Below are 23,448 nucleotides of genomic sequence, written 5' to 3' on the forward strand. Positions count from 1 at the left end.
CAGCACACGCCCACCAATCAGAGAGCAGCACACGCCCACCAATCAGAGAGCAGCACACGCCCACCAATCAGAGAGCAGCACACGCCCACCAATCAGAGAGCAGCACACGCCCACCAATCAGAGAGCAGCACACAGCCGCCAATCAGAGAGCAGCACACGCCCACCAATCAGAGAGCAGCACACGCCCACCAATCAGAGAGCAGCACACGCCCACCAATCAGAGAGCAGCACACGCCCACCAATCAGAGAGCAGCACACAGCCGCCAATCAGAGAGCAGCACACAGCTGCCAATCAGAGAGCAGCACACGCCCACCAATCAGAGAGCAGCACACAGCCGCCAATCAGAGAGCAGCACACAGCTGCCAATCAGAGAGCAGCACACGCCCACCAATCAGAGAGCAGCACACAGCCGCCAATCAGAGAGCAGATAGGAGTTTTAAATGCTTAAACAGTCGGACCAGTAGCAGCTGGTTGGGCCCAGTTGATTCCCACCAGATGGAGAAACTCAGGGTTCATTTATACCTGCTTGTTGTGACTCGGTGACCTGTAGGGGGCGCTGTGACCTCCTGGTGTGTGTGGTGGTTAGTTCACTGACCTCCAGTCCCAGACCTTCCTCCTCCTCCTGCTCCTCTTCCTCCCTGTGTTAAACCTTCCCTCTCTGCTGCAGCTGAGCTGCAGGAAGATCAGACCCCAGTAAACGGTTCTGGGTGTGATGGGGCATCAGAGGGGGTTCTGGAGGAGCCTGGGAGGAGGAGGAAGAGCAGCTGCTGTGGTCAGGTGTTCCTGCTCAGAGCAGGTGACGATCTGCTTCAGGAGCGCCTCGGCCGGCCGGCCGCTGCGCCGGATCGGTGAGTGAAATCCTCTAAAAGCCGTGAAGGTCGGGCTTCCTGCCGGTTCTGTCGGGTTCTGGCTTTGATCCGAGGTTCTGCTGGGCGTAACGGACCTGACAGGAGTCCAGATGTTTAATGGGAACTGACTGGATCAGCTCCACAAACTTCCTGCAGGGTCAGTGAACGCCTCGCTGGGCGGCTAACGGACCGCCGCAGCGTGGACGAATGTTTTCATTCAAACTCCACCGCTCCTCCTCTTCCTCCTCCTCCTCCTCCTCCTCTTCCTCACCCTGAAGCTGCAGCTGGTTTTGCTCTCTGGACTTTGCCGAGTTTTCCACTTTCTGTTCTGATACTTTGTTTAAACCTCAGAACAACTTTTATATTTTGTTAAAAACTTTTAACAGAAACTTTTATATTTTTATTAAAAGTTTCTCCTTGTTAAGTTTCTTTCCTTGTTTTCTCCTAACAAGGTTTTCATCTAACTTGACTTTCTGCCAAACTGTGACATCGTTTGTGTTTTTAACTAGTTTTGAATTTCGTTTGAATAAAAATGCTCTGGTTTTACTGAGTCTCGTTTTAATTAAATTGTTATTTTAAGGTGCAAAACTCAAAAACAAGTGCTTTAATTTTTATTTTTCTCTTTCTAATGAGTTTTGCTTATCATAACACTGAGTTTTTACATTAACGTGTTTATTAATCATATTGTTTGAGGTGCAGAAAAATCAGTTCTATAGAGAATCTAGATTCTGAATCGATTCAAAATGCTAAAATAATCCATTTTAATCTGCTTTATTCTTTGTAAAATTATAGTTTGGATATAGTTATCAGTGACCCAGGCAGCTGAGTTAATACTGACAACTTAAGTAAAATAGTTTTATGCACCAAACTATTTAAATATAAACTGATGGATTTTAAAACAGAACCTTTTAGAATGTTTTAATTGAATGTTTTACTGTCATCAGACATAAAATAAGATTCACTTCATGGTGTAACATTATATTATTATTCTGTTTCAATACGTTTCAGTTTCTCATCTTAAGTTTTTTTGTCTCCTTTTCGGTTTTAATTGCGACAAAAAGTCGGAGAAAATCTGCAAGGAGGCCAAATACTCTCTGCATGATGACCTTTGACCTTTGTACAGGTTTCATTTGTATTTAAATTGTGTTTCCAAAGGAGGAGCAGCTGTTTGAACAGAACCTCTGGTTCTGGTTCTGGTCCTGATTCTGGTCCAGGTCCTGGTTCTGGTCCAGGTCCTGGTTCTGGTTCTGGTCCTGATTCTGGTCCAGGTCCTGGTTCTGGTCCAGGTCCTGTTTCTGGTCCAGGTACTGGTTCTGGTCCTGGTCCAGGTTCTGGTCCTGGTCCAGGTTATGGTCCTGATTCTGGTCCAGGTCCTGGTTCTGGTCCAGGTCCTGGTTCTGGTCCTGATTCTGGTCCAGGTCCTGGTTCTGGTCCAGGTCCTGGTCCTGGTTCTGGTCCTGATTCTGGTCCAGGTCCTGGTTCTGGTCCAGGTCCTGGTTCTGATTCAGGTCCAGGTCCTGGTTCTGGTCCTGGTCGGTGAATAAAAGCTGAAGTTTATTAAATGCCAGTGGGCCGAGTCGGGGGCCTTGGGGAATCCCGCGGGTCGTCAGCTGAACTTTAACCTGCAGTTCTTCTTTGCCCTCCATTTAAAGGGGCGGCGCTGGGTTAAATCATGCCGTCCATTTAAAGGGGCGGCGCTGTGTTAAATCATGCCCTCCATTTAAAGGGGCGGCGCTGGGTTAAATCATGCTGTCCATTTAAAGGGGCGGCGCTCCGCCTCGCTGGGTTAAATCATGCTGTCCATTTAAAGGGGCGGCGCTCCGCCTCGCTGGGTTAAATCATGCCGTCCATTTAAAGGGTTAAATCGCTGGGTTAAATCATGCCGTCCATTTAAAGGGGCGGCGCTGTGTTAAATCATGCCGTCCATTTAAAGGGGCGGCGCTGGGTTAAATCATGCCCTCCATTTAAAGGGGCGGCGCTCCGCCTCGCTGGGTTAAATCATGCCGTCCATTTAAAGGGTTAAATCGCTGGGTTAAATCATGCCGTCCATTTAAAGGGGCGGCGCTGTGTTAAATCATGCCGTCCATTTAAAGGGGCGGCGCTGGGTTAAATCATGCTGTCCATTTAAAGGGGCGGCGCTGCGCCTCGCTGGGTTAAATCATGCCGTCCATTTAAAGGGGCGGCGCTGGGTTAAATCATGCCGTCCATTTAAAGGGGCGGCGCTGTGTTAAATCATGCCCTCCATTTAAAGGGGCGGCGCTCCGCCTCGCTGGGTTAAATCATGCTGTCCATTTAAAGGGGCGGCGCTCCGCCTCGCTGGGTTAAATCATGCTGTCCATTTAAAGGGGCGGCGCTGGGTTAAATCATGCTGTCCATTTAAAGGGGCGGCGCTCCGCCTCGCTGGGTTAAATCATGCTGTCCATTTAAAGGGGCGGCGCTCCGCCTCGCTGGGTTAAATCATGTTTCAGTGATTTTGATTCTGCTCATTTCGTTCTGATTTCTCCTGAATCGACTCGATCAGCTGAAAAGAACGTAAAGAACCTGATGAACTCTCCATTCCCGGAGTTCCTCACATGTTTGCAGCAGCTTGTGATTCACTGCTTTGTTGTTTCCTTTAAAACTCATGTTTCACTTCCTGTTCCTGCAGGAACCTGAAACAAACTCCTCACGGTTTAGATGCCAGAATGATCCACAATTTTAATCATTTTTTTCTGGACCTGCTTGTTGTGACTCGGTGACCTTTGAACCGCGACTCCCTGCAGCCCCTATGCACAATCTGGAGTGGTGTGCGCTTAAATTTGGTTCAATGAGCTGAAAATCCCAGATGCTAAGCATTTCGTTTAAAAAGTTCTGCGTCTTATTTTAGCAAAGCTGTAGCTTTAACGAGGACGTTTCCTCCTGGCGCGTTTCCCATCTCACTAAATGAGTTCTGACCCTCCTTTAACCGATAAATGTCCGTTACAGGGCGTCTGATTCTGTCGGGTCTCTGGCAGTTTTCATATTAAACGTTTTTCCCCTGGATTCTCTTTTTGGTTGTAATTGGCAGTTTGAGCCCACAGGGGGCGGTACTGCCACAACATGGTGGTTCTGACTCGGTTTCTGTTGTGATTTCTTTGTGTGGTCGTCAGAGTCGCCTCGCCTGTCCATCGCCTCCATCAGCAGCGATGAGCCGTCCGCCACGCCCTCTGACCCCTCCGACCCGCCGGCGTCGGGCCAGCGCCCGCTCAGCCTGATCTCCACGCTGTCCTCCGGGTCCGGGTCCTCCAGGGACGACTACGTCGCCCCGCCGCCGTCCTCCGGCGTCGACCTGAACCAGAACCCGAGTCCTGAGAAAAGGGGGCGGAGCTTCGTTCACAACAAGAACAACAACAACAAAGCGGCGACTCCGAGCCGAGCGTCCAGCCGCCGGCAGCCGGCGCTGCCCTTCGTGGGCGCCACCATGGTGCCCGACCCCAAGCTGAAGTATCTGGACCGCATCGTCATGGAGATCATCGAGACGGAGCGGATGTACGTCAGAGACCTGAAGATCATAGTGGAGGTGAGTCAGAGGCGCCATGTTGGCTCTTCCTGTCCGTCTGACCTTCCTTCCTGCTGATCGGACCAATCAGATGCTCTCCTCCTCCGCTGTCGATTACCAAAGTAATCGATTGTTCTATTGGTTATTCTGACGATTAATCAATTATATTTTAATGAGCAAACGTCACAATCTTTCAAAAACATTCACTCTCTGCAGATTTTTCATTCAATATTAGAAATACTTTAGAAGATGCAAATGATTTAACTCATTATTATTAATCAATTGATTACTGAATCAGCTGATTAATGGATAAATTATATTAGTTGACAATAATTTATCAGTCATTGCGATGAAGCCGATTAATCATTTCAACCACAATAAAGGTTTTCAGTGAGGGTACGGCCCCATCGGCTCCCCCTGGTGGTCTGGAGGTCGTCCTTTCTGTGCAGTGAGTTTGCAGGTCAGGTCTCTCATTTTCACCTGGACAGGTTTTACTTTCAGGCTGATTCCAAAACGATTTCCTCTGTCAAATCCACGAAGTTCAGCTTGAAACGGGAAGCTGCTTCGTTTCTTCAGAGGACATTCAGCTGACGGGGACACGGACACGTCCTGCTGCTGGAGGAAGTGACCTGGCCCTATAATTAACAGATTAGCAGGAATTACCTGCTTATGTAACGGTCAGAGGGAGAGAGACGGTTGGAAACACGGATCAGAACCAGAACCCATGGAGGCGTTTTAACCCGGATATGCTCCACAACCCAGAAAACAACAGATGGATCCATGCATAGAAGCTGAACGAGATTTGGTCAAAATAAATCAAAAGACTTGTTTTATTTTTAGCATCAGTCTGAGTGCCTTTAAAAGATATTAAAAACTGACTGAGCTCTTTAAAAAAGTACAAAATAACACATTTTTCCATTTAATACCATAAAGATACATTTTGATTTCCTCCAAACTACAGAAACAAACTGAAGGATCCAACAGATCCAGTCTGCCCCCTGCTGGAGGAAAGTCAGCATTACAATCAAAACTGTTTTGCGATTATGTATAAAGAATTACTAATAATATTTAATTCAATGCTCTTGATTTTTTTAGATGTGACTTCAGTTTATTTATGTTGAATTCTGAAAGTGGAATAAATCCAGAAAGAGAAAACCTTCATCCTCTTCATCCTCCTCAGGATTACCTCGCTCACATCATCGACGAGTCGGAACTGTCCAACCACCCCAAGCTGGTCTGCGACCTTTTCGGGAACATCGAGGACATCTACGAGTTCAACAGGTGAGGAGATGCTAGATGAAGCTAACTGACGCTAGCAGAAGCTAACTGAAGCTAGCAGAAGCTAACTGAAGCTAGCAGAAGCCAGCTGACACTAGCAGAAGCTAGCAGAAGCTAACTGACACTAGCAGAAGCCAGCTGAAGCTATCAGAAGCCAGCTGAAGATGGCAGAAGCTAACTGAAGCTAGCAGAAGCTAACTGAAGCTAGCAGAAGCCAGCTGACACTAGCAGAAGCTAACTGACACTAGCAGAAGCTAGCTGAAGCTAACTGAAGCCAACTGACACTAGCAGAAACTAACTGAAGCCAGCTGAAGCTAGCAGAAGCCAGCCGAAGCTAGCAGAAGCCAATTGAAGCCAGCTGACTGACGCTAGCTGAAGCTAACTGAAGCCAGCGGAAGCTAACTGAAGCAAGCTTAAGCTAACTGACGCTAGCTGAAGCTAGCAGAAGCCAACTTAAACCAGCTGACTGATGCTAGCTGAAGCTAATTGAAGCCAGCTGAAGCTAACTGAAGCCAGCTGACTGACGCTAGCTGAAGCTAACTGAAGCCAGCTGAAGCTAGCAGAAGCCACCTGAAGCTAACTGATGCTAGCTGAAGCTAGCAGAAGCCAACTGAAGCCAGCTGACTGACGCTAGCAGAAGCCAGCTGAAGCTAACTGACATTAGCTGAAGCTAGCAGAAGCCAGCTGATGCTAGCAGAAGCCAGCTGAAGCTAGCAGAAGCCAAATGAAGCCAGCTGACTGATGCTAGCTGAAGCTAACTGAAGCCAGCTGAAGCTAACTGATGCTAGCTGAAGCTAGCAGAAGCCAGCTGAAGCTAGCAGAAGCCAGCTGAAGCCAGCTGACTGATGCTAGCTGAAGCTAACTGAAGCCAGCTGAAGCTAACTGATGCTAGCTGATCTTAGCAGAAGCCAGCTGAAGCTAGCAGAAGCCAACTGAAGCCAGCTGACTGATGCTAGCTGAAGCTAACTGAAGCCAGCTGAAGCTAACTGATGCTAGCTGAAGCTAGCAGAAGCCAGCTGAAGGTAACTGATGCTAGCTGAAGCTAACTGATGCTAGCTGAAGCTAGCAGAAGCCAGCTGAAGCTAACTGAAGCTATCTGATGCTAGCTGAAGCTAACTGAAAGACGTTCAGTATGAGCAAACTAGACGCCGTTCCTCCGTTTCACAGCGAGCTGCTGCAGGACCTGGAGCAATGCGACAACGACCCCGTCGCCATCGCCAGCTGCTTCGTGTCAAAGGTCGGTTGAAGCCCAACATGGAGGTGAGACTGGTCCTGCTGCTCTGAGGAAAGTCTTCATCTGATGTCTGGTTTTTTCCAGAGTGAAGACTTCGATATCTACACCCAGTACTGCACCAGCTACCCAGAGTAAGTCCTGAACCGAGCAGCTCTGTGGTTCCTCCTGCTCACAGCTTCCAGTTCATCCATTCATTACCCAAAGCGATTAATCGAACTGTCATGATTAATCGACAGAATAATCAATTAATCGTCAAAATATCTGATTAATCAGAAATGTGATTAATAATTGTCAGAATAATTGATTAATCATCAGAATATTCAACAGACCAATCAATAACTAATCATTAGCTGCGTTACTAGTAATATCTACCTGTAATTCACCTTTTCTCTGTTTCTACCTCCACACCACTAGGTGGCAGTCTCAGTTGCAGTCACCTGACGTTTAAAGCCTGACTCACCTGTTCCAACCTCACCTGTTGCAGGTCGGTGGAAGCGCTGACGAAGTGCATGAACAATAAATCTGTGGCCAAGTTTTTCCGGGACCGCCAGGCGTCACTGAAGCATTCGCTGCCTCTGGGCTCCTACCTGCTCAAACCCGTCCAGAGGATCCTCAAGTACCACCTGCTGCTCCAGGTACCTCACCTGCTGACCATCCTCACCTGCTGCCCTTCCTCACCTGCTGACCTTCCTGACCTGCTGACCTTCCTCACCTGCTGACCTTCACCTGCTGACCTTCCTCACCTGCTGCCCTTCCTCACCTGCTGACCTTCACCTGCTGACCTTCCTCACCTGCTGCCCTTCCTCACCTGCTGACCATCCTCACCTGCTGCCCTTCCTCACCTGCTGACCTTCCTCATCTGCTGACCTTCCTCACCTGCTGACCTTCACCTGCTGACCTTCCTCACCTGCTGCCCTTCCTCACCTGCTGACCATCCTCACCTGCTGCCCTTCCTCACCTGCTGACCTTCCTCATCTGCTGACCTTCCTCACCTGCTGACCTTCCTCACCTGCTGCCCTTCCTCACCTGCTGACCTTCCTCACCTGCTGCCCTTCCTCACCTGCTGACCTTCCTCACCTGCTGACCTTCCTCACCTGCTGACCTTCCTCACCTGCTGCCCTTCCTCACCTGCTGCCCTTCCTCACCTGCTGCCCTTCCTCACCTGCTGCCCTTCCTCACCTGCTGCCCTTCCTCACCTGCTGCCCTTCCTCACCTGCTGACCTTCCTCACCTGCTGACCGTCCTCACCTGCTGACCTTCCTCACCTGCTGACCTTCCTCACCTGCTGACCTTCCTCACCTGCTGACCTTCCTCACCTGCTGACCGTCCTCACCTGCTGACCTTCCTCACCTGCTGACCATCCTCACCTGCTGACCGTCCTCACCTGCTGACCGTCCTCACCTGCTGACCTTCCTCACCTGCTGACCGTCCTCACCTGCTGACCTTCCTCACCTGCTGACCGTCCTCACCTGCTGACCTTCCTCACCTGCTGACCTTCCTCACCTGCTGACCGTCCTCACCTGCTGCCCTTCCTCACCTGCTGACCGTCCTCACCTGCTGACCTTCCTCACCTGCTGACCTTCCTCACCTGCTGCCCTTCCTCACCTGCTGACCGTCCTCACCTGCTGACCTTCCTCACCTGCTGACCGTCCTCACCTGCTGACCTTCCTCACCTGCTGACCTTCCTCACCTGCTGACCGTCCTCACCTGCTGACCGTCCTCACCTGCTGACCGTCCTCACCTGCTGACTGTCCTCACCTGCTGACCTTCCTCACCTGCTGACCGTCCTCACCTGCTGCCCTTCCTCACCTGCTGACCGTCCTCACCTGCTGACCTTCCTCACCTGCTGACCTTCCTCACCTGCTGACCTTCCTCACCTGCTGACCTTCCTCACCTGCTGCCCTTCCTCACCTGCTGACCTTCCTCACCTGCTGCCCTTCCTCACCTGCTGCCCTTCCTCACCTGCTGCCCTTCCTCACCTGCTGCCCTTCCTCACCTGCTGCCCTTCCTCACCTGCTGACCGTCCTCACCTGCTGCCCTTCCTCACCTGTGTTGTCTTTCATAGGACGAACATGATGATTCATTTGGTTTTAATATTTCTGGTTCTGTGTCTGGAAAAATCTGGAATTAATTTGAGTTTCAAGGCCTGGAAAATCATGGAAGACATAATTCATCCATTCCTACAGTTTTTCCAGGTTCCATATTTATTCAGTGTAAAATAAAAATATTTGTTTATATATTGTAGAAATTTGCTGAAAATGAGTTTAGAGTGTGGAACCGTTGGATGTTTGGATCCTGAACTGTGAGTTTAAATTCCAGGACAGTAGAAACATCATGGCCGACGTCGAGTTCATTGCTTATAAAGTCACAGCTGACATGAAATCGCTGACGTAGGAGCAGAAAACCATGCTGTGCGTGGAAACGGATGTTTTCCACCTGATTTTCTCCGTGTTGCTGCTGGTGTTCAGGAGATCGCGAAGCACTTCGGCCCTCAGAAGGACGGCTACGACGTGGTGGAGGAGGCGCTCTACACCATGACCTGGGTGGCCTGGTACATCAACGACATGAAGAGGAAACACGAGCACGCCGTGCGGCTGCAGGTCGCTAACGTCGTCATGGCGACTGCAGCAGCATCAATAAATCACTCACTCTAGTTATTGCAACATTTCACTTGCTTCCACAGTATTAGCGGCGCATTAGCGCAGTTATGCTAAAGCGCTAACAGCAGCAGCAGCCTGGGTCTGACCCTTGACCTCTTGCAGGAGGTCCAGTCTCTGCTGGTGAACTGGAAAGGTCCGGACCTCACCACGTACGGCGAACTGGTGCTGGAGGGAACCTTCAAGGTTCCCCGGGCCCGACACGAGCGCACGCTCTTCCTGTTCGACCGCATGCTGCTCATCACCAAGCGCCGCGGCGAGCACTTCGTCTACAAGACGCACATCTCTGTGAGTTACCACGGCAACGGGCCCCTGGCGGCAACGCCGGCTTCGTTCTCACGTCTACGTTTCTCTGCTTCTCCAGTCGTCGACGCTGCTGCTGATCGAGAGCGCCAAGGATTCGCTGAGCTTCAGCGTCAGCCATTACAAACACCTGAAACAGACTCACAACATGCAGGTGAGCCGCCGCCGCCGCCTCACGGCTGAGCGAGGCAGCAAGGAATACCTTAAAAAGAGCGAAAATGAAACATCAGGTGTAAATTTCAAACGGAGACGTGAAAAACTGGATTACCTTTTATGAGACAGCTGCAGTAAACGTTCCTAAATATATTTCCTAGCCAAATTTTACTCAACAGAGCCTTGAGGAACCCCAGACACAGGATTGAAATGATTAATCGTGATTAATCGTTTATTAAAATGATAATAAACAAAATTAGAAATTGATTGATCATCGACTGGAGTTTGCAGACTCTGGAAAAGTCAATTTACTGAAAGAACAACTCACCCAGATCAGCACTGAAGCCAAAACTGAACAAAATGTTTAAACAATTTGCTTTTAAGATGAAAGAAAAAACATTTTTCTGTAAATCTGTTCAACCCAGAAGTCCTGAAGTGGCATTTTAGCTTTTTAATTAAAACTAAATTAATTGTTTTACATTTCCGTGTGTGTTTCTGATGTTGTGAACTCAGTTTAGCTGGTTGAATGAAAAATCTGCTCAATCTGTCATTTTTAAATAAAATTAATCATCCAAATAATTGATTCAATTCTCAATTTCTAAAATAATTGTTCAGCTGCGACCTGATCTTTACTCAAATGTTTAATTTCCAGATGATATGAAGTAGTCTGTCTCTAGGGCTGCAGCTGACGATTTAGTAATCGATTATTCGATTAGTTGAATAACAAGAACACAAAGAAGGTTTTTTATCTTAAATGCAAAATGTTTATATTTTTTGTACATTTTGTCCTAATTGCTGCTCTGACTGTCTCAGTAAATGTCATGTTTTAATGCTCCAGTTAACGATAAATCGATTACTAGGATAGTTGACGATTATTTCAATAACTGATTAATCACGATTAATCATTTCGACGCTGCCTGAGTGTAGAAAATTGGATCCATCGCAGCTGTGAGATCCAGTCTTTAAAACCGTTCTGGGATCCGTGGACAGATTTCCGATCTGCCGTCTCTCTTGACTGGCTTCGTGTTTCAGGCGAAGACGGTGGAAGAGAAGAAGCTTTGGGCTCATCACATCAAACGCATCATCTTGGAAAACCACCAGGCGGCCATCCCACAGAAGGTGAGTGGCTCAGACTCCAGTACGACCAGTAAGGCCAGCACAGAGTCCCAGCAGCTGCCTGCTTTGTGTTTCAGGCCAAGGAAGCCATTCTGGAGATGGACTCCATCTGTGAGGATGACTCTGCTGCTCTTCGTCCTCCAGCGGAGGCGGGTTCTGGCTCTGACGGCGCTGTGCTTCTCTGCAGGTCCGGCCCGGTACCGATACAGCCCAGAGCGGCTGAAGAAGGCCGTGACGGACGAGTTTCCCCGAGACGCTCGGCAGGGCCGCAGGCAGTCGGGTAGTTAGTTACTTACTTTGTTAGTTAGTTACTTAGTTATTCAGTTACTTAGTTACTCGGTTACTTAGTTACTCAGTTACTCGGTTACTTAGTTACTCGGTTACTTAGTTATTCAGTTACTTAGTTACTTAGTTACTTGGTTACTTGGTTACTTAGTTATTCAGTTCCTTAGTTATTCAGTTACTTAGTTATTCAGTTACTTAGTTACTCAGTTACTTAGTTACTCGGTTACTTAGTTACTTAGTTATTCAGTTACTTAGTTATTCAGTTACTTAGTTATTCAGTTACTTAGTTACTCAGTTACTTAGTTACTCGGTTACTTAGTTACTCAGTTACTCGGTTACTTAGTTACTCGGTTACTTAGTTATTCAGTTACTTAGTTACTCAGTTACTTAGTGACTCGGTTACTCAGTTACTTAGTTACTCGGTTACTTAGTTACTCTGTTACTTAGTTACTCGGTTACTTAGTTATTCGGTTACTTAGTTATTCAGTTACTTAGTTACTTGGTTACTTAGTTACTCGGTTACTTAGTTACTCGGTTACTTAGTTACTCGGTTACTAAGTTGGTAAAGCTGCTGCTTTGCAGCAAGAAGGCTCTGGGTTCGATTCCCGGTCCCGCCGCATGGAGCCCCCAATCCCCCCCGCGCACGGTGGGCTCCCCCCCCCCCCCCCCCCCCCCCACAGTCCAAAAACATGACTGTCAGGTTAGTTGGCCTCTCCAAATTGCCCCTAGGTGTGAGTGTGTGTGTGTATGGTTGTGTCTCTGTGTTGCCCTGCGACAGACAGGTGACCTGTCCAGGTGACCCCGCCTCTCGCCCAGAACGTTAGCTGGAGAGGCAGCAGCAACCCTCCCGACCCCACTGAGGGACAAGGGTGTTAAGAAGATGGATGGATTATTGGGATAAAAACATAAAAAATTCCTCTTTATAATTTATAAAGAGGAATCTGTCTTGGACGGATACTTTTTACCTTTAGTTGACCAACATGTTGAAGTTTTCCTGCTCTGAGTTGAGTACAGTTATGAATCCTCTCTGGGTATTAAACACACCAATATTTATAATTCATCATTTCTGATTGCCTCATTAAAAACATGAATCTGTTTCATTTCTCCTTCAGAACCAACCAAGCAGATGCTGAAGAGGAATAAAGGTACAAATCTGTTTTCTGTTGACTTTCACATCGATAAGCATCTTTTATTTGTAATATTTAACTGTGACAACGTTTAGCGCATTTAGCTTCCTCTGAACTCATTTCTCTGGATGAATTCAAACTAATTTAATTGGCTGCATCGAAGGCTGGACCAACGTGCTAACAGCACAGCCAAGTCTTAACTTAGTGCTTTAGCATTTTACTAGCTGGACACATTTAGCTTCCGTAGTTCTGTACCCAGCATGCTTTGCTGTAGTTCTGTACCCAGCATGCATTGCTGTAGTTTGGTACCCAGCATGCTTTGCTGTAGTTTGGTACCCAGCATGCATTGCTGTAGTTCTGTACCCAGCATGCTTTGCTGTAGTTCTGTACCCAGCATGCATTGCTGTAGTTCTGTACCCAGCATGCATTGCTGTAGTTTGGTACCCAGCATGCATTGCTGTAGTTCTGTACCCAGCATGCATTGCTGTAGTTTGGTACCCAGCATGCTTTGCTGTAGTTCTGTACCCAGCATGCTTTGCTGTAGTTCGGTACCCAGCATGCATTGCTGTAGTTTGGTACCCAGCATGCATTGCTGTAGTTCGGTACCCAGCATGCATTGCTGTAGTTCTGTACCCAGCATGCATTGCTGTAGTTTGGTACCCAGCATGCTTTGCTGTAGTTTGGTACCCAGCATGCTTTGCTGTAGTTCTGTACCCAGCATGCTTTGCTGTAGTTCTGCACCCAGCATGCATTGCTGTAGTTCTGTACCCAGCATGCATTGCTGTAGTTCTGTACCCAGCATGCATTGCTGTAGTTCTGTACCCAGCATGCTTTGCTGTAGTTCTGTACCCAGCATGCTTTGCTGTAGTTTGGTACCCAGCATGCATTGCTGTAGTTCTGTACCCAGCATGCTTTGCTGTAGTTCTGTACCCAGCATGCATTGCTGTAGTTCTGTACCCAGCATGCATTGCTGTAGTTCTGTACCCAGCATGCATTGCTGTAGTTTGGTACCCAGCATGCATTGCTGTAGTTTGGTACCCAGCATGCTTTGCTGTAGTTCTGTACCCAGCATGCATTGCTGTAGTTTGGTACCCAGCATGCATTGCTGTAGTTCTGTACCCAGCATGCATTGCTGTAGTTTGGTACCCAGCATGCTTTGCTGTAGTTCTGTACCCAGCATGCTTTGCTGTAGTTCGGTACCCAGCATGCATTGCTGTAGTTTGGTACCCAGCATGCATTGCTGTAGTTCGGTACCCAGCATGCATTGCTGTAGTTCTGTACCCAGCATGCATTGCTGTAGTTTGGTACCCAGCATGCATTGCTGTAGTTTGGTACCCAGCATGCTTTGCTGTAGTTCTGTACCCAGCATGCATTGCTGTAGTTTGGTACCCAGCATGCATTGCTGTAGTTCTGTACCCAGCATGCATTGCTGTAGTTTGGTACCCAGCATGCTTTGCTGTAGTTCTGTACCCAGCATGCTTTGCTGTAGTTCGGTACCCAGCATGCATTGCTGTAGTTTGGTACCCAGCATGCATTGCTGTAGTTCTGTACCCAGCATGCATTGCTGTAGTTTGGTACCCAGCATGCTTTGCTGTAGTTCTGTACCCAGCATGCTTTGCTGTAGTTCTGTACCCAGCATGCATTGCTGTAGTTTGGTACCCAGCATGCATTGCTGTAGTTCGGTACCCAGCATGCATTGCTGTAGTTTGGTACCCAGCATGCATTGCTGTAGTTCTGTACCCAGCATGCATTGCTGTAGTTTGGTACCCAGCATGCTTTGCTGTAGTTCGGTACCCAGCATGCTTTGCTGTAGTTCTGTACCCAGCATGCTTTGCTGTAGTTCTGTACCCAGCATGCATTGCTGTAGTTTGGTACCCAGCATGCTTTGCTGTAGTTCGGTACCCAGCATGCATTGCTGTAGTTTGGTACCCAGCATGCATTGCTGTAGTTCTGTACCCAGCATGCATTGCTGTAGTTTGGTACCCAGCATGCTTTGCTGTAGTTCTGTACCCAGCATGCTTTGCTGTAGTTCGGTACCCAGCATGCATTGCTGTAGTTTGGTACCCAGCATGCATTGCTGTAGTTCGGTACCCAGCATGCATTGCTGTAGTTTGGTACCCAGCATGCATTGCTGTAGTTCTGTACCCAGCATGCATTGCTGTAGTTTGGTACCCAGCATGCTTTGCTGTAGTTCGGTACCCAGCATGCTTTGCTGTAGTTCTGTACCCAGCATGCTTTGCTGTAGTTCGGTACCCAGCATGCATTGCTGTAGTTTGGTACCCAGCATGCATTGCTGTAGTTCGGTACCCAGCATGCATTGCTGTAGTTCGGTACCCAGCATGCATTGCTGTAGTTCGGTACCCAGCATGCATTGCTGTAGTTCGGTACCCAGCATGCATTGCTGTAGTTCGGTACCCAGCATGCATTGCTGTAGTTCTGCTGTAAGAATTTTAAAATCTAGCAAAACTCAACAACTACAAATCTGAACGAATCACTTCCTGCAGACCGGAGCTCACAGGTAGGAGTGTAATGACAACCTTTGCCCTCTTGGGGGCGGTGTTGCATTTTGTGTAAGTGACCTCATAATGAATTTGCTTTATGTTATTCAACAGTTGCAGTAAAAGTTGTTTTATGGTTCAGAACCAGAAATATTCCAGACGCAGCACCAGGATGTAAACGCTTTAGTCTGTAATGTTGTGATTCTAACGAGTTCTTTCTGCTTCCAACCAATCAAATCGTCCGCTGACCTGCCGCCGCCTCAGCACCTCTGGAGGTAAGGAACTGACCCGCTAGCCTAACGTTAGCCTGGCTCTGTGCGGGCGACTGGCCGAGGTTGTAGATGTACTGTAGCATGTTGAGCAGTGTGTGGCGTCCCGCAGCATGCGGTCAGTGAGGACGCGCTGGCGGGCGACAGGCCCTCGCTGCAGGGCGCCATCAGCAGCAGCACGCTGGGCTCCAGCAGCCTGGGCGAGCCGGACGGCGGCGAGGACGAGGCCGGCCGGCTGGACGACTTCCTCCTGGAGGACGAGCAGGTAGAGGACTTTGCCAGCTCCGTGCTGGCTGCCATCTCCTGCTGGCAACACACCGTCCAGGCCTTCCTTTCCTCTGCGGGGACGGTGAGGCTTCCTGCTTCCTGTTCCTGCTGCAGCTCCGTCTGAACGGACGGCCGCCATAACTCCAGCTGCTGCTGCTGCTCACACTGCAGAAGCACAAAACTCTACCAACTATTTTAGTCTAGTTTCAAGTCAGAATATCTCAGTTCGCTTAAAATAACACAAAACTAACTTGTAAGTAACGTCCCAGCAGCATTCAGTCACTAATTCCTTCGTATTGATGGAAGAGTCCCAGTTCCTCTGGCTGATGACGTTTTCCCATGTTGTCAGTGAAATAATCAGCCAGTGGAACCAGAACTGTCTGCTGAACTTTGACCTCAGACTCCTGAGACTGAACTTGGACTTGCTTTGCTCTTCTGGAGTTCCTCAGGGCGCTCAGCCGCTATGCGTTAGCCTGAATGCTGAAGGTTTGCTTTCTGTGTTTGCTGCTTATTCCTCCTTTTCTTTTTTATGCATTTGTTTCTCTGGCCTGTTTTGCAAAAGCTGCTGTGCTGCTTCATCCTCCAAGCAGTCATACATTTATCTCCATCCGTTTCAGTTTTATGACGTCTGCAGAGTTTAATATGTTTTTATTTGCAGGAGGCAGAGAAAAGTTGCAAAGCCGCAACCAAAGAAAACGGTCAGCTCTCTGAAGACGAGCGGATCGGACCTGAACCCACACCTGAGCAGGTAAACAGGAACTGTTAGGGAGCTGTTCAGGAACTGTTCAGGAGCTGTTGAGGAACTGTTCAGGAGCTGTCGAGGAACTGTTCAGGAGCTGTTGAGGAACTGTTCAGGAGCTGTTGAGGAACTCTTCAGGAGCTGTTGAGGAACTGTTCAGGAGCTGTTGAGGAACTGTTCAGGAGCTGTTGAGGAACTGTTCAGGAGCTGTTGAGGAACTGTTCAGGAACTGTTCAGGAGCTGTCGAGGAAATGTTCAGGAGCTGTTGAGGAACTGTTCAGGAGCTGTTGAGGAACTGTTGAGGAACTGTTCAGGAGCTGTTGAGGAAATGTTCAGGAGCTGTTCAGTAACTGTTCAGGAACTATTCAGGAGCTGTTCAGGAACTGTTCAGTACCTGTTCAGGAACTATTCAGGAGTTGTTCAGGAACTGTTCAGTACCTGTTCAGGAACTGTTGAGGAAATGTTCAGGAGCTGTTCAGTAACTGTTCAGGAACTATTCAGGAGCTGTTCAGGAACTGTTCAGTACCTGTTCAGGAACTATTCAGGAGCTGTTCAGGAACTGTTCAGGAACTATTCAGGAGCTGTTCAGGAACTGTTCAGGAACTATTCAGGAGCTGTTCAGGAGCTGTTCAGGAACTGTTCAGTACCTGTTCAGGAACTGTTCAGGAACTATTCAGGAGCTGTTCAGGAACTGTTCAGGAACTGTTCAGGAACTATTCAGGAGCTGTTCAGTAACTGTTCAGTACCTGTTCAGGAACTGTTGAGGAACTGTTCAGCATCTGTTCGGGAACTGTTCAGGAACTGTTCAGTACCTGTTCAGGAACTGTTGAGGAACTGTTCAGCATCTGTTCAGGAACTGTTCAGGAACTGTTCAGTACCTGTTCAGGAACTGTTCAGTACCTGTTCAGTAACTAAACGACTCTGACTGTTGAGATCAACTTGGCACAAAGGCTCGGTAACATCAGAATGTCAGGGACTCGAATCATCAGCCATTAACACCACAAACGTCGATAAACTGAGAGCCCGGTACGCTCCTCCTGTTTTGACCCATATCTTTTTCTTTTCAGTCTGCAGACTCGTTGCTTCAAGAGAAACCGTTGGAGAAATCAGAAGACTCTGAACCAGAACCGTCTGCTGGTCCGGATCCTTCTGCAGTCCCTGAGGTTCCTCAGATGTCTGAAGACCTGCAGCCTGACGAAGATCCAGAACCTGCTGATCCACCGTCTTCTACCACATTTGATTCCGACTCCAAGACCCTGAGCAGCGCCGAGTCCTCAGACGAGGACGAGAGGGAGGCGGCGGATGACGAGTCCAGTTCTCCCAGTATTCTGCCGTCCTCGGTGCTGGACAAGGCCAGCGCCATCGCTCAGCACTTCACCAGCATCAAGAGAGGCAGCCTGGCCCAGGACGACGCCCGGTCCCTGGGCTGTCCGTCCCCTCGTTTACCCAGCAGGACCGGCAGCATGCTCAGCCTGCGGTCCGAGTCGGCCGACCGCCCGCTGCGCCTCAACAGCAACTCCTCCGACCCGCCCGAGGCGTTTGGCGGAGCGGACCTCAGTCTGCTGTCCCCCAGGGACGACAGCCTCTTCGAGCCGGACCGCAGCGTTCGGCGCAGGCGGGACTCCACCCTGTCCAAGCAGGACCAGCTGCTCATCGGGAAAATCAAGAGCTACTACGAGAACGCCGAGAACCAGGACGCCTCGTTCGGCCTGCGGCGCCGGGAGAGCCTGACCTACATCCCTTCAGGCCTGGTCCGGAGCTCCGTCAGCCGCTTCAACAGCATCCCCAGAGTAGAGACGGCCCAGTCCAATCCTCCGGCTTCAGCCCAGGATCTGGATCCTCTCTCCACTCAACCGGCTGAGACTAAGGACCGCTTGGTCTCCAGTCAGTCTTTGGACTCGATGAAGTCCGACCTGTTGAGCAGCGACTGCGAAGAACCGCACAGGTTCCGGCCGACACACGAAGATCTGTCAGAGGAAGAGTTCAGATCGTCATCGGAGATGATTAAGATCTGGCAGGCGATGGAGCGACAGATCTCCAGATCCCAAAGTGAAGACAGGGAATCCAGTCGATCCAGAGAGACTGTGAAGCCCTCCATCTCCGCCGGCGTCAGCAGCTTAACCCGGACCAAGAGCTGCGACCCCGACCTGGGAAACTCCGACCTCAGCGCCGTCACAGAGGACTCCTTCAGTCCCTCACTGCCAAAGACCAGAACCGCGCTCAGCCGGGCCGGAAGTCAGACCAGCACCTCCAGAAGCTTCAGGGAAGAGGCGGCGACACTGCGAGCCCCGGTGCCCCGCGTGGCGCAGCTGAGGGCCGAGGCCGGCGGCGACAAACCCGCGGAGGAGACGGAGCAAACGGACGAGGTGGACAGAGCCGAGAGCAAAGTTCTTCTTCTGGCTCGTCGCTACAGCCAGCGGATCAGATCCTCCAGTCCGGTGGTCCGACAGCGGAGTCCGGCCGGCCCGTTCAACAGGAAGACTCTGGCTTGTGTGGTGGAGGAGAAGGAAGGCTCAGGTACGCCGTGTAGCTCTAATCCATTCATTAGCTCCCTCTGCTGGTGAGTCAGGGTATGACTCAGGGTCTGGGGAAGCCATGTTGGACGATCTCTCCAGAGTCGATGGGCTGCTGGAACAACCTCCAGATAAAGTCACATTTGGTGTCCATTGTTACCTAGCAACCCCAGCAAAGCCCCGCCCGTTACCTAGCAACAGCTCCATTGTATTTAGTCAGCTGGTTTCCCCGCTGTATAATGGCTGCTGGAAAAGCCACAGTGTTTTGTTGTTGACTTACCATCCAGAAACCTCTTGCTGCATTCTGGCTGGTTGTGCAGGAGCCTCCACTTCTGCTTTTCAAAGATGTATGATTGTATAATTGGCATCTGTTTGCAGCCATGTGAGTGTAAACGTTGAGTGGGGGGGCGGGGCCAGCAGCAGCTGGATTTAAAGAGGCAGGACTCCCTGAACAGGTTTTGAATAGGCCGTAGATGTTCTCCTGTTTTTCCCGTTTTGCAGCTGAGAGTTTCTGGGCTGTTTTTGATGGTTTTGGTCGGTTCTGTCCTCTAAACTCTGGTTTCGGTCCGTTCTCTGCAGGGAAGCCCAGCCTGACTCTGCCTCTGGGTCCTAAGGTCCAGTCCAAGTCTCTGCCGCTGAGCCCGGTGGACCCGGTCCAGAACCCGAGCGGTGGCGCTCCAGGCCACGCCCCTCTCAGCCCGCCGCCCCCCACCGAGGGTTTCAACTGGCCCGACGTGCGGGAACTCCGCTCCAGATACTCCAGCGGCGGCGGCCGGAACCAGAACCGGCCCATGAGCCGCAGCAGCACCATCCCGGACCGCATGTTGGACGTCGGCCTCAGGAGGCACTCCAGCGGATCGCCCGGCCATCTCCATGACGACGGCGCGTCGTCAGGCCGACCCCGCGGCGGGCGGGCCGCGGCGCGGGACGAGCGATCCAAACGGCTGCACAGGGCCAACTCTCTGGACCCGCGGCTCAGCCTGCAGCAGCTGGGCGACCTGCAGCGGATCCGGCAGGCCGCCGGCCCCGCCGACCCCGGTTACTACATCGCCGCCGAGGCGCCGCTCACAGACGACCCCGAACACAAGATCATCATCATGGAGAAGCTTCCAGAACCCGGGAACGGGGAGCCGGCAGAGGACGACGGATACGTCCAGATCCGCTCGCCGACCAGCCGGGAGAAGATCTCCATCATGGCCGTCATCGACCGCTGCCGCGCCTACCAGGACTCCGACGACTACAGGCTGAGGGACGCCGCCAAGACGGCGCCGCCTTCAGAGCAGGACGAGTCGCAGAAAACCCGACCCGACTCCGGGCAGAGCGGTCAGACGAGCATCGTGAAAAACCTGAGGGAAAAGTTTCAGAACCAAACCTGAACCGAACCTTTCAGATTCAGGACCAGATCCATCATGAATACCCATCATGCTCCACGTTGCTATGGAAACGTCCTGAACCGGGTCGATGGATCAAACCAGCTTTTATTCATCCAGAGAATTCAGGTCAAACGGAGATTTAATTTTTTTTTATTACGAGTCATAAAATGACCAGAGAAAAGTTTCATGAAAAACATTCGATAAACTTCCAGACGTGATTCTTTCCTCCAAAAACTCTTTTCAACGTTCAGCTGCTCTAAATAACGACTTTATTCTCATTTTAACGTTTTTAATAACTTTTTGTCGTACGACTTTTACTCCGACTTTTTTTCAATCAATCCAATTTTATATGTATTTATATATAAACATTTCAGCAGCGAGGCATTTCAAACATGACTAAAGTAAAAACAGCAGGTGACGGTGAATAAACGGTGAGAAAGAGATTCTGGAAAAAAATAAAGATAAAAACATTAAAACCCCTTTTAGAACTTCAGCTAAACGTCGTTTATCTGGGCTTTACGTCATTAAAACGTAAGCAGTGAGAAATAAAAAGAAATTAATAAATAGATAACTGCTTTTATCTTTACTTTTTATCATTTTAAGTAGTTTTTTTTTTTTCCTGATGCTCCGTCGTACTTCGAGTTTCTTCGTCCTCCTCCTCATCCTCACTCTGTCCAGCCAGTTCAACTTTATTCTGGTTCTGGAATAAAACTTCAGAAAATTCAAGCTAAATTATTTTCTTATGTCAATAAAATTATCGCTTGAGGCTCTGAAACATGAAACCAAATATTATACAGGGTGTATGTATATTTATGAGCCTTAGACATGAATTGTATGTTGAAATGAATAATTCCTGATGCTGATGATGATCAGGCGTTTTAACTCTGGGCTGCATGCAGTAGATGATTTAACTAGGACAATAAAGAATAAACTGAATATTTTAAGAGTAAAAATATGTAAATTTATAATATAATTAAAATAAATGATTTATTTTGCTGCTTCTGATCCAACTTACTGTTTTTACATGTTGTGCCTTTTTGTGATTTTATTCCGAATCAGTTTGAACATTTTTATTATTTAATTTGTCACTGAAGCGTCTTTGCTCAGAGGTGACCTCTGACCTCTGACCTCCACTGTAACTCCTCGTATTTATTGGATCTCATGTAAATAGAAACGTTTGTGTGTCTGTTAACGTCGGCGGACGTTTTTATCTGTGACGATGCCAACATGAAACATTAAACTGAGACAAACACACCAAGATTTTGCTCTTTATTTCAGTCAAACTGGATGCCTGAAAAATATCGCTAAGCTAGGCTAGGCTAAGCTAAGCTAAACAGCAGAAACCAGGAGCCTGAAAAATATCGCTAGGCTAGGCTAAGCTAAACAGCAGAAACCAGGAGCCTGAAAAATATCACTAAGCTAGGCTAAGCTAAACGGCAGAAACCAGGAGCCTGAAAAATATTGCTAAGCTAGGCTAGGCTATGCTAAGCTAAACAGCAGAAACCAGGAGCCTGAAAAATATCGCTAAGCTAGGCTAGGCTAGGCTAGGGTAAACAGCAGAAACCAGGAGCCTGAAAAATATCGCTAAGCTAGGCTATGCTAAGCTAAACAGCAGAAACCAGGAGCCTGAAAAATATCGCTAAGCTAGGCAAGGCTAAACAGCAGAAACCAGGAGCCTGAAAAATATCCCTAAGCTAGGCTAAGCTAAACAGCAGGAGCCTGAAAAATATCGCTAGGCTAAGCTAAGCTAAACAGAAGCCAGGAGCCTGAAAAATATTGCTAGGCTATGCTAAGCTAAACAGCAGAAACCAGGAGCCTGAAAAATATCGCTAAGCTAGGCTAGGCTAAACAGCAGAAACCAGGAGCCTGAAAAATATCGCTAAGCTAGGCTAAGCTAAACAGCAGAAACCAGGAGCCTGAAAAATATCGCTAGTCTAAGCTAAGCTAAACAGAAGCCAGGAGCCTGAAAAATATTGCTAAGCTAGGCTAGGCTATGCTAAGCTAAACAGCAGAAACCAGGAGCCTGAAAAATATCGCTAAGCTAGGCTAGGCTAGGCTAAACAGCAGAAACCAGGAGCCTGAAAAATATCGCTAAGCTAGGCTAGGCTAGGCTGAACAGCAGAAACCAGGAGCCTGAAAAATATCGCTAAGCTAGGCTAAGCTAAACGGCAGAAACCAGGAGCCTGAAAAATATTGCTAGGCTATGCTAAGCTAAACAGCAGAAACCAGGAGCTTACAGTAGAAACGGAGTTCTGTCTCTTTAAGAGGATGATGTCATATCTCTGGAAGCTCCTGATAGGCTACCTGTGGACGTATTGAGACCTTGTTCAGCTGAAGCTGCTAATGAAACATTTTCTGACTTGATCTGAAGAGAAATGATTAACAAACAGAAAGTCTAATTTCTGGAGAAATAAAAGTCTGTCTGTTTCCTCATGAGCATCGTTACGTTTGAAGGACAGACGGGCTTTAACTGTCCCAGCCGGGCAGTCTGGTGGTGGCAGCATCATGCTGTGGGCAGGAACGGGTTCCGCTTCATAAAACAAATAGATGCAACAAGAGGATGTAGAATTTAACCAAATAATCACATTTATTTACTCATTCAATTTCCCTTTGGGGTCAATAAAATGCTTTTAATTATAGAAATTCAGTCATTAATTCACAAACGAGTTATTTACTGAACATAAGTGAAAAATTTGTTTTATTCTCAATAATTACTGAATACATTTTCATGACCGTATGCACAATAAATTAATACCAACTATATTTTATTTTCTTCATTTGACCATCAAAACTGTACATTTTACTATAAAGTGATTTGAATTGATTGAACTTTATTTCCAAAATATACAAAATAATAATTTCATATTAAAATCAAACTTATTTTTTATCACTTGATCTTAATAAACTGTTTAAATGTAACAATAATCTCATATTTAAACATAACTGCATTCATTTTTAAAATAAACTTTTTTACTTTCAATATTTGATGTAATGGAATTTATTAGTTTTCTAATATTAATTTATATAAAATTCTCATAAACAGAAGCTTAATGTTGGTTTTTTGCAATAATATGAAAAATATATATATATTTCTGAAATGTTTTCACTATATTTATAAGTCCTACACTTTCACACAGTTTAAAGATATACTTTATATTTTTGATCCAAAACAACATTTGCAGTTTTAACTTCATGCTCTTTTTCCACTAGATTATCATTTATGGATCTTATAATATATCAAATATTTTTCTGTTTTCTTCCAATAAGTCAG

At 48.1% G+C, this 23,448-nt stretch overlaps 1 protein-coding gene across 1 annotated transcript; it reads left to right on the top strand.

Annotated features, from left to right (window-relative positions):
• The first annotated feature begins 698 nt into the window (after positions 1-698).
• Positions 699-21,431, top strand: LOC103457137 (pleckstrin homology domain-containing family G member 3). Its single transcript, XM_081602594.1, has 18 exons — positions 699-849; positions 3,978-4,387; positions 5,547-5,647; positions 6,812-6,881; positions 6,963-7,009; positions 7,363-7,513; positions 9,346-9,477; positions 9,640-9,822; positions 9,899-9,991; positions 11,023-11,109; positions 11,184-11,217; positions 11,294-11,386; positions 12,504-12,536; positions 15,281-15,291; positions 15,398-15,634; positions 16,211-16,300; positions 17,359-18,808; positions 19,384-21,431. The coding sequence occupies exons 1-18, from the start codon at positions 714-716 to the stop codon at positions 20,178-20,180; spliced, it is 4,155 nt and encodes a 1,384-aa protein (XP_081458720.1). The 5' UTR covers positions 699-713; the 3' UTR covers positions 20,181-21,431.
• The last annotated feature ends 2,017 nt before the right edge of the window (positions 21,432-23,448 follow it).

This window comes from Poecilia reticulata, chromosome 21, assembly GCF_904066995.2.
Source record: "Poecilia reticulata chromosome 21, P_reticulata-male-v2, whole genome shotgun sequence".
NCBI classification, from domain to species: domain Eukaryota; kingdom Metazoa; phylum Chordata; class Actinopteri; order Cyprinodontiformes; family Poeciliidae; genus Poecilia; species Poecilia reticulata.